Below are 9837 nucleotides of genomic sequence, written 5' to 3'. Positions count from 1 at the left end.
GCTATAGAGTGCGATAGATTGGCATCGGGCGAGCCATCGCGCCTAGAATCAAGGACGTCAATGAGATCTCGTAACAGATCTCCGGACGGTGCATTGCAGTAGATCCGCTTTTACGTTCTGCTCGGGTTTACAGCAAGGCAAGGGCAAGGAGGCGGCCTGCACTCTATACTATTGCACCTCCGTGACACTCTACAGCAAAAATGCCATGATCGAGAGCAAAGCTCGAGCCCAAGAAGCTAGCGTCGTCAAGGCAAGCAATGAGTGGGATATTGGCGACATCACCCTTCCCCCCGGATTAGTCACCCATCCTCACCTCCAAGGCTCGTCCAACCGCAGAAACGTGACCGGTCGTTCAACCCAGCCCAACGGCACGATCTGGCATGGGGGAGCTTTAGGATGTAGCGGACTGGTGGTGGGATCAATGAGAGAGGGTGTCATGCCACACCCAATGGCCAGCGAACAGCCAACATGGATGCAGCAGCAGCAGCAGCCACAGGCCGCTCGCTGGGCTCAAGCCGGCGTCCCGACCAAGCAAGTCCACAACCCAGCCAACGCTAAAGCAAAAGTCACCCAACCAGAAAAAGCACGAGACTCAGCACATCCCGAAATAAAATACTCACCGTCCCGTCCGCTGCGTCTACGTGCTTCCAGCCCGTTCCGTCCGTTCAGCGTGCGTGAGCGTGAGTGCGCGGGTTGCGTGTGTGCTGCCTATACGTGGTGTGCAAAGCAAGATCACGCGCCTTGGACTTCGAAGCTCGCATGCCCCGGCGCTGGCCACCGCTGCAGGATGCGGCGCAGAAGGGGGCCAGGGCAGGGCAAGGGCAGGGCAACAGGATTAGTGCAGTGAGTCGTTCGGCAGTCACTAGCTATTGAACCCAGGAGCTACTGTTGGCTGCAGCCTGGGTTGACTGATGGTCTCCCTCTCTCTGGGGAAAAGACGAAAGACACGCTTGGCCTAGTAGAAGTGTTTGCCTGCGATTGCCGAGACAAAAAATGTCCGTAAAGAGCAAAGTCGTGACGAGCGTAAGCTCTCACAGAGTGAACCGGACGAGAGAGTACTGGCGTCAAAAAGACGGTAGGCAGGCAGACATGTATGTCTAAGTCGCGCCATGCCCTTTCTCACCGCTCGCAAAGGCCGCTATTACCAGCAGCAGGTCACAACGAAGACAAGTTGCATGTGCCGTCTACCGCTATCCGGCCGAATCGCGAATCCAAGGGAAGCTGAGATACGGTACGGCCTTGTCGGTACGGACGGACGCCACGCGCATGGCCGTTTTGCGTCTGGCGCAATGTGTTCAAAAACGAAGCGTGGCTGACAATCTACCGACTAGTGGGCTGCTTTTGCTTTGCCTTTCCCCTTTCGACTGGAGGCAAACAAAAATGAGGCATGATTGATGCGCAAGTTCACGGTGGCTGCAACGAACTCTCGGAGCCAGGTCGTCAGATCACCGACTGGTCAACGGCGGCCCGTCCGGATACGCTGGGTGGGAGTCACAACTCCCAGATCCGTCCAGTCCGGGGTAGACAATGCGATATCGAGCCCAGTGCGTGTTCGCCTGGAGGCAGCAGACAACCGCCCTCTTGAACGCGCACGTCTCGTCTCAACGGGGATGTGTAGTAAGCGCTTGAGTGATATGGGCAGGCGGGCGGATTAACACGACGGTGATGACGACTGGGTGTTCGCGTGTCTGGGCGGGGTGTGTGTGTGTGTGTAAGATGCGAGGTCAGGATCGCCGGCTGTGGGATTGGAGACGGAGCGGAACGGCTGAGCTGCCTGCGGCACAGAGGCATGATAACAACCCCGTTGGTGAACGGGTGCGTGATATTGTCCGGATGCTAGCCAAGTCGTCCGCGAGAAAGGCTTGCCGTCTCAATGCATGTGGCCGAGGGGAGGTAAGATACTCACCTAATTCCAAACAGTAACCCATCACATCCTGCAGACACATCTTCCAAGACAGAAAGCCAGGAATAGGTCAGGGACCGCGCGACTCTTCTCCGTCCATCACCACCGCTTTCTTCCGCTCAAGGGCAAGGCACTACTACTGCAAGCACTCTAGCAAGCGCGTCTTCCCTGGGTCTGGTGGCCAATACCTCCGAGACGAGGCTTGAGACCGAGTCTGCTAGGTACTCAGTCATCGGCGGCGGGGGCTGTATTCGGCTGATGAACCTTCCTCCGACGGCCGGCATGACATAGGTAGGGCGACAGGCTGGAAGAGCCTTTGTCAAAAAGGTTCCTTGTCACCATGGGAAGGTTGTGGGTGTGAACCATATTAGCAGGTCCAGCTTCAGCAACGAGCGTCGGAAGTTGGGGGTCACGCAGCCAGGCCGTCCACGTACCGTAGATGACGGCGGGCGTTAAACAAGACCAAAACGTGCATCTTCTAGCACGTTGTCGATTCACTCTGGAAGCCTTGGCTGACCCTCCGTGACTCCCTTGCCTGCACTTCTTAGTCGTTGCGCCTCCCTGCCACTCCTCCTCCTCTCACTAATAGTGTATCCGTATGCGTGTGTTTTTGTGTGTGTGGGGTGTAACTCGGGGGATGGACGATGAGCCGATTCGGGGGTCCCTTTGACGGCGGATAGGTAGGGTCATCGGTCACGGGCTGGGCTGTGAGCGTGGCGACTAACACTACGTCAAGAGGGTTGCACCAACACATCGATGAGTGTGATGGATGGGTGGTGAATGGTGATGCGTCTCCGCCGAACGCCTGCTGGTCCCGATTGAGAGTGGTCGTGCGGAGCAGAGGCGGGCGGCTTGGGGCCGATAGCTCCTCCCGGGACCCGTCCATGACATGCTTTCGACTCCCCCTTCGACTCGAGTCCATTTGTTTGGATCCTCAGTCCCAAGCGCCGTCGCGGCGTTCGTCCATCGTGGGATCGCTTGCAGATTGGTCATAGCTAGTTGTGACCTGGGCTCAGTGCAGTGGGCTGCAACACTGGCGGCTTCACAGACACACAGAATCGCGGCATTTTCTTCTCGAATATCCCCACTGGGACAGCGGTGCACGCCGTCCGCTCCACCGGTTTCCAGATACCCGGCCAGTCAACGGTCGCCAATCGTCGCTAATAAGGCATTTCTAAGCAGTAGGCCCTGTCTCTCAACGCCAAGAGCTGTGATGCTCTGTGGCAGGGGGGAGAGGTTGGTAGTCCAAGGGGGCGTCGAAGTTTGAAGACTTAGATGGCCCCCCAAAGTCCCGTACGGAGTAGTTCCAGGTTGGTTTGCGGGGTTTGCGAAGAGAAAGGTTCCAAGTCATTCGACTACCTGTCAGGTTGAGCGGTTTCTTTGCTATGCGACTTTTCACCTAGGCAGCTGGGTCACGATGCTCAAACTTGTGTTGCTCTCGGCACTGCCGCAGTCCAAAGACCGTTTCTTGCCACGGCCAGTATCCGTACGCAGGTGGCTGGTTGGGCAATGATCGCATCACATACCGCTGCGTCAGTACGTCTGCACTCCCGCTGATGTGCACGGCGAGACGAGTGCAAGAGTCTGGTGATCTAGTTATGAGATCCGACTGCGGGCACGAAGATGCTGTCAGCAAAGCAACCTCAACTTCCATGAGGCGCCTTCCAAATGTCGACAGCCGCGAACATCCAGGAACACACTATAACATCCCCACACCGCCTGGAGCTGGTAGGTAGTGATGGGGATGTTTTGTAGACGGTAAGACATGGTGACATTAGTAAATGGCCTCTGGCTAATAGGGAGCATTCATGAAAGGTCCCGAGGATAGATACGTCTGGCAACGCGGAACCGTCGGGTGTCAGGTAGCCGTGCCTCGTATGCAGACATGCCGCCGCCTTGGTACCTAGCCAGACGGTCGAATCATACAGCCACGCCAGTCCCGCCTTTGGTGACTTTGCTGGGCTGGGCGGCTGGGAGGAGGCACGCGAGTGTTGGTGCTAAACCAATATGGTAGCAAACTGACGATATGCCGGGACAAACTTGGGAAACGGTACATTTCAGACCTCTAAGCTCTGGGACTTGGTAGGTACTCAGGAGCCCTGAAGAGGGCGAGAACGCGGGCGATGGCAGGCATCGGAGACTTCATGACAGAGCAGACGTTGCGTCCGGCAGACCTCGTCATTGGCTGTCGCCAAAGCCGCAGCGGACGACAGGCCCTTCTTCGGCGTCCTATGGGCAGATCTGGTCGAGAAGCGGATAAACGTGGGAAGATCGCTCGCGAACCATGACGAGTTGAACCGTGATCAGCCCACAGAGTCCGAGAATTGTTACAACGGCCTGGAGCCTGACGTTGTACCCTGAAAAATTCTCGTCGACGTGCATTTTTTTCTTTCTTAGCAAAGACTAGCGGAAAGTTTGGACAAGTTTTGACATCGTCAACGTCCCGGATCGGTGTCCCTGATTCAAGCTGGCCAAATCCTAACAATCGATCTAGAGACTTTGATGCTGTCGCCTATCACTCTGTTGAGCATCGTGTGGGGGCCTTCCTATGGCCATCTCCGCGTCAGGGTGCCATCGGCAACTGCGGTTGCCTTGTCCTTGGTATGCAATGAACGATATTGGAAAGGCAGACGTACAGAAAGAGACCAGGAATCTTCGTCGTCTGTACGGATGCAGAGTACGTGGTATCGCAACGGGTCCTGACCGCGAGGGGCATCTGATCGGGTTGGATTCTGGAGCTCTCGCCATGTCCAGCCCGGGTTCCCCTCGAACCTAGTTGCGGTGAAGATGCCCAAAAGCCCCATTCTGCAGGTAATCCTGTAGAGGCTGGCTTGTGCCCTCTCAGAAAAGAGGGGATCCATCGAGAAACTAGGATAGGCCGCAAAAATAGTCCCAGAAAAGAAAAAAAGGTCGAATCGATAGCTTTTCGGCTGGCCCAGGTTGAGCATCCACATGATGGGGCCCTCGTGCCCTGCCACCCGCTAGAGGCGGATGGTGGAGTTGGACCCTTGGACAGGCACGACAGGCACGACAAGTTTGGAGAAAGACCACTTTAGCCTTTGCGTCTTCTCTGCGTCTGTGGGCCATCGATAAAATTCGGTGCAGTTTGTTGGTATTGGTGTGATGAAATCCCACCCGATCTTCGGGCCTGGAACCTAGTGACACCAAATAGGTGACGACTACTCGCCGGAGACTGGGCGACTGGTTTCCTGATACACCACTCTGACTCCGTAGTGCTTTGTCTTCCCACCAGATGATCATTCATAGCGGATGAGTTGTCAACACGATTGCCCGTAGAGTTCGGCGTGGAGTCTGAACCCTTCCTTGGAAGAGACCAAGGGAGACCGGCTATCATTCCGTGTTGAGACTTGGTTTTCAGGGTCCAAAGCAAAACCCCTAGCATCTCATAGCGTCGTGGTCAGTTGTCGGCGCGGTTGAAAGGCCGAGATATTCATAGAATAGGCGGCGGTGCAAGGGGAGCCTTAATTGGGTGTCACTATCCGTCCGCAGTATGTCAGTGACGGCCAGCCGCGTGTCAAACCAGGAGAACCAGCTTGGGCCTGGCAATGGCAGACCTGGCGCGCTTGCTATGTATTTCCTCGGCCTGTTGTGTTCGACGGCAGGACCGCGAATTTTCTCCGTAAAATGCCTTGCACAGCGGACCGGACTCAGCTGAATGTGTCGAACACCTTAGGTGCTGTATACCGTAGACTTAGAAGGGCACTTCAGATCGCCAGCGCCTTCCCTTGTGAAAGTGTTCCCGTCAGGTGGCTGAGCCTGAGAATTTCTCGTTGTATCACGTCCTGCATGTTGATGGAGTCTGGAGATTCTTTGCCAGCCTGCCAGGAACCCCCCTAGGGTTGCGAACTTGCGGCGGTCCACGGGGTGGTTAACACGAGGCACCGCCCTAGACACCTCGTTCAAGGGGGCACCGCTAGGCCGAAAGATCCATGATAGAATGAAGATGCACTGTGTCTTTGGCCAGCTGCACCCCGGGGCGTGCAGCTGTGTAGAGCCGGGTCTACCGGTCGGTCTTGAGCTGGTGAAAATGAAGGCGCCTGATAGGTCGAACGTCTGAGCGGTCGTACTCCCTACACCGAGTCTCAAAAGACTGAGCCAACATTTTGCTTCTCGAGCAGCGGGTCAGCTTCACCCTGACTCGCGATGAAATGCAACAATGCGAATCCCTTCCAACTTCCAAGTTCTTCTTCTTTGTATACTGTATTTGCGGGTATCGAGCCATTTCAAAGCACAATGAAGGTTGCCACCGGTTTTGGGAACACGAGAACTCCTAGTTAAGGGTAGCTCACGTCAACCTATGGCAATGGCCTTAAAGCAAGCTCTCTGTCCGTACTGCCACGACATGCTGATAGTGTACTTTGGACGAAGGCACAACGATACTCCAAGGTCTCGAAAGGGTTTCTTCCTCTTTTCCCGTTGATACAACCGTGAGCGCCGTTTGAACGCAGGGCTGGAAATTCGTGGACGTTGTAGCGCATGGATGGCCATGCAGACCGCCCAAGAGTTTGTGAGGTTGCCCAATCACAGGGTCGACATTTGAATTCTCCAAGCCATGCAGCCTGCTCATATCCGGGGAATGGGCATTGTCTCCAGCGGCAACCAAGCGCAGGGCTGGGGAGGCTTTCTCATTTCCAAGTCGATGCCTCGATGCCTCGCCAGGTTGTGGATGATAATATCTTGCTTCTGTCAACCGTATCGTGTTGCGTGCGAAGTAGCAATGCTGGTTCATGCACCTGAGAAGACAAGTCTCACTTGTGACCACGGCGTGCGTTGACTTGCTGGAGATGCGACGCTGTTAACCATCCTCCTGGGCTTGGTATCCAAGGCACGTGATTCGAGGTCGTCGTTGCTGAAGACCATGAACTTGGGAAGCTAGATGGTTTGTTGGCTGCACGGCAGCGATGGCCCTGGATGCGTGCCCGGATCTCACCTGAGTGGATTATCAATTCTTGATTCCTGGTAATTAGTATCCGTACTGCGATGGCACGGATGATCCAGCCTTTTGACCCCTGAATAAACTGAGTGGCGAGGGCCAAACATGGTTTGAGAACTCTTAACGGGCCACGAGAGCACCGAGCGCGTCGCAGCTACTCGCTAACCGTGAAAGCGAAAGTCCAGTACGGTGTCTGCATAATGGCTTCTTTCTCCAGATTGCAATGCGCCTGGCTTAGGTGGAGGATTCCTAGACCACCAGCATTTTGTACCCGTATTCAAAACCTGTATGAAGACCCTCAGGCTGAAGAGCAAAATGTTTGAATTGCAGTGGCAGGAGTCGAGGAGGAAACACAACTGCCCTGCCGGAGGTGAGCCGCGATCCGAGGCGACAAGACTGGTGAAAGCAACGCGCCTGATAATGTTTGGTTTGTGTGTGAGGCGCGTAGGAGGATCATCATCCGGACACACAGCTACCGGTTGCCGTCCAGACTTCAGAGAGTGTGAAATTGTTTCCTGTGTGCCAGTCACGTTTGGCCGGTGGAGCCCTTCCGCTCTCAATTACCCTCGGGGGTGCTGCTAGTCTGTAGATGACAGAACTGAATTGAGAGAGGCGTCTGGGCACTGTATCTAGGACGGTGCCTCGGAGAGTGGAGCGTGCGGTATTTCTCTTCCTCCGCTGCAATCTCATCCAACTTCCAAGCAGGCAGAAGATGAAAATGCAATATACTCACATTTGCAGTACGTATCCGTAAAGCTTTGTTTTTGCTGGGCCTTGCTGCGGGTAGAGACGATAATGCCAAATGTGAAAATGCCGCGTTTGGCTAGGTGCTGGGCTCCCGGCAAGCCACCGCTGTCTTCGACGAATGGACGGTGGCACTGGTGGTCACTGATGAGCTGCAGGAATGAATCTTGGTGCGGTGAAATTGGAAATCCATTTTGTGTTTTGCTACGAACCTCTGTACTTCGTGACAGGGTTTCGCCCGCGTGGCCCGAAGAGGTTTGGGAATTGATTGCCACGTTTGCTAGAAAATGTTGATCAGGTAGCGGGACAGAGGCACGGAGGCAACTGAGACTGAGATACGCACACATGAAATCACGAGGCAGCCTCGTCTCGATGAAGCGAACTGGATATACGAATAGTTGACTGCGCGTCGTACTGGATGTCGCACCCTCTCAACGCTCGGTGCGGCTTAGCTAAGGCAATACGGACCTGACCCTGCAACGGGAATACCCTGCGTACTCTGGTCAAGACAGGTGGTGTCGGAGGCGATGCTCCCGAGGCAAGCCGCAGAGATGAAGATGGTTGTACGAATAGTCGAACACATACGAATAGCAGCCCTTGCCTCGCTCACCGGTGGTGTTTCCAACATGTCGAGATCAGCGCCGATCCCATCCATGATCCATCTCATCCTAGGCGGGCCTGGCAAAGAAAACCGTAGCAATGGGCCGAAGGTGAGGCAAATGCGAGGCATAAGGAGCGAGACCTCTTAACGCCTCATCACGGCCAATATCCGCCAGGCGCTGGCCGTTCAATGCGTTAGTGGTCGGTATGGTGACGGTGATTCGTGAGTGGGTGCTCTGCCGTCGTCATAGCCTGCCCAGCAAACCTGGGAGTCCGGGCTACCGGACTGGGGGATGATTTTGGCTGGGGAAGACAGGTGCAAGCTCAGACTCGCACTCTGAGAAGGACAAACTGCGTGCTGCCCGTCTTTGGGACCCTCGGGCGGCGACCAGGCCACAGAGATCACCCAGCAGATCGGATGATGGGCACAGTCCACCGACTCAGACTGTCCCTTGCCCATTGCAGTCGGAAATGCAGGCAAAGTGTGATGGGCCCTGAACTCCCATTCGCCGAACCCCGAATTAAGAAAAGGCCATTGCCCAGAAGCAAGAGACGGAGTCACGGAGAGCCCACGGCAGAGACGCAGAGAGCAGAGAGTGCCCAGTGTCACACTGGTTCTTGGTTAATTGCCCTGCCCTTGACCCTGGTGCGAGTGTTGCGTGTGGGCTGTGGATGACTGCGAAACCAAACTCGTTGAGTATGGAGGCTTGTTGCTAGGTAATTGCTATCGAAAGGACCAGTCCTCTGTCAGGTCTGTGGCCTAGGCTGGGCTGCCCAGGACGCTCTCAGGGATGAAGTGTGTATGTGGAAGATGAGGACCAGGGCGATGCAGCCGCCAAACGGGGTCGCGGGAATCGTCACTGGTTAGACCCAGAGAATCTCAGAGGTGCCGAGAGCTGTGACTAAGGCGGTCAGCGGTCAAGCCAAAGAGATGATGCTTGTCGGTGCTGGTGGAGGGGGGGAAAAGGTACCTCACAGGTTGCCTCGGTGCATCTTGTTGATACGAGTACCTGCTATAGTCGCGACATCCCAGCCTCCTTGACCCATATGCAAGGTACAGGCGACTGGCATAAATTGCACAAGGCTAGCCCAATACTCTGTAGTACATCTAGAAGCCTTGCGAGACTGGGGCATCCCATTCTCAAGGAACGCTAGAGCCGAACCGCCATTAACGACTTTTTTTTTATTCCTTGCGCGCCGAATGACCTGTTTGGCTTTTGTTTCCATGGTGCACCCGGGGGTGTGAGAGGTGTGCTGGTTACTCGATCCGCATGGATATGGGAAGGGAGACTCGGAAAGATTCAAGATGGTGCGGATGCCTTGGTGTGCGTTCGACTACTGTGTTATGCGTACTATGTAGACGACGTCGTCGTCAGGGCAGTTTGGTTCGTCGCCAGGTAGACCAGATACAGCAGATACGGCAGACTATTGAATGATTGTTGTTCGTCGTCACTTGTGCTCGTGTGCCGGACGACGGGTGACTATGGAAATCAGATCGAAGCTGCCATTGATGGTAGGTATTGTGAGCTGTCATTGTTTCCTTGTGGATGAAGCCTATCTGACAGTCAGCTTTGCTTTTTCTCATTGCCGTTGGTCCTCTCACGTGCATGCCATGCCATCGACTTTGCTGCAGTCT

At 55.2% G+C, this 9837-nt stretch overlaps 6 protein-coding genes across 6 annotated transcripts; 1 reads left to right on the top strand and 5 right to left on the bottom strand.

Moving 5' to 3' along the window:
- Positions 1–205: 205 nt before the first annotated feature.
- CLUP02_04978 (uncharacterized protein) lies at positions 206–847 on the top strand (the record flags this gene model as incomplete). The annotated part of the gene is made up of 1 exon (XM_049283987.1): positions 206–847. The coding sequence occupies one exon, from the start codon at positions 206–208 to the stop codon at positions 845–847; it is 642 nt and encodes a 213-aa protein (XP_049141130.1).
- A 1285-nt stretch (positions 848–2132) lies between these two features.
- On the bottom strand, positions 2133–2789 carry CLUP02_04977 (uncharacterized protein; the record flags this gene model as incomplete). Its single annotated transcript, XM_049283986.1, has 3 exons — positions 2133–2207; positions 2267–2481; positions 2534–2789. 3 exons carry the CDS (start codon positions 2787–2789, stop codon positions 2133–2135), a joined length of 546 nt encoding a protein of 181 aa, XP_049141129.1.
- A 48-nt stretch (positions 2790–2837) lies between these two features.
- Positions 2838–3670, bottom strand: CLUP02_04976 (uncharacterized protein; the record flags this gene model as incomplete). The annotated part of the gene is made up of 5 exons (XM_049283985.1): positions 2838–2914; positions 2958–2990; positions 3104–3262; positions 3320–3495; positions 3552–3670. The coding sequence occupies 5 exons, from the start codon at positions 3668–3670 to the stop codon at positions 2838–2840; spliced, it is 564 nt and encodes a 187-aa protein (XP_049141128.1).
- A 153-nt stretch (positions 3671–3823) lies between these two features.
- On the bottom strand, positions 3824–4049 carry CLUP02_04975 (uncharacterized protein; the record flags this gene model as incomplete). Its single annotated transcript, XM_049283984.1, has 2 exons — positions 3824–3921; positions 3983–4049. The coding sequence occupies 2 exons, from the start codon at positions 4047–4049 to the stop codon at positions 3824–3826; spliced, it is 165 nt and encodes a 54-aa protein (XP_049141127.1).
- A 32-nt stretch (positions 4050–4081) lies between these two features.
- Positions 4082–4857, bottom strand: CLUP02_04974 (uncharacterized protein; the record flags this gene model as incomplete). The annotated part of the gene is made up of 4 exons (XM_049283983.1): positions 4082–4132; positions 4187–4260; positions 4325–4415; positions 4486–4857. 4 exons carry the CDS (start codon positions 4855–4857, stop codon positions 4082–4084), a joined length of 588 nt encoding a protein of 195 aa, XP_049141126.1.
- Positions 4858–4884: 27 nt separating this feature from the next.
- Positions 4885–9820, bottom strand: CLUP02_04973 (uncharacterized protein; the record flags this gene model as incomplete). The annotated part of the gene is made up of 23 exons (XM_049283982.1): positions 4885–5058; positions 5154–5299; positions 5401–5570; positions 5628–5888; positions 5929–6194; positions 6258–6607; positions 6658–6796; positions 6901–6942; positions 7024–7086; positions 7142–7372; positions 7422–7498; positions 7591–7881; positions 7945–8015; positions 8075–8279; positions 8362–8437; positions 8467–8812; positions 8844–8914; positions 8983–9061; positions 9178–9326; positions 9408–9491; positions 9555–9626; positions 9655–9755; positions 9805–9820. The coding sequence occupies 23 exons, from the start codon at positions 9818–9820 to the stop codon at positions 4885–4887; spliced, it is 3480 nt and encodes a 1159-aa protein (XP_049141125.1).
- Positions 9821–9837: the final 17 nt, after the last annotated feature.

This window comes from Colletotrichum lupini, chromosome 3, assembly GCF_023278565.1.
Source record: "Colletotrichum lupini chromosome 3, complete sequence".
In the NCBI taxonomy this organism is placed as follows: Eukaryota; Fungi; Ascomycota; class Sordariomycetes; order Glomerellales; family Glomerellaceae; genus Colletotrichum; species Colletotrichum lupini.
The sequence above is the reverse complement of the archived record's forward strand: the minus strand, read 5'-3'. Positions and strand labels throughout refer to the sequence as shown.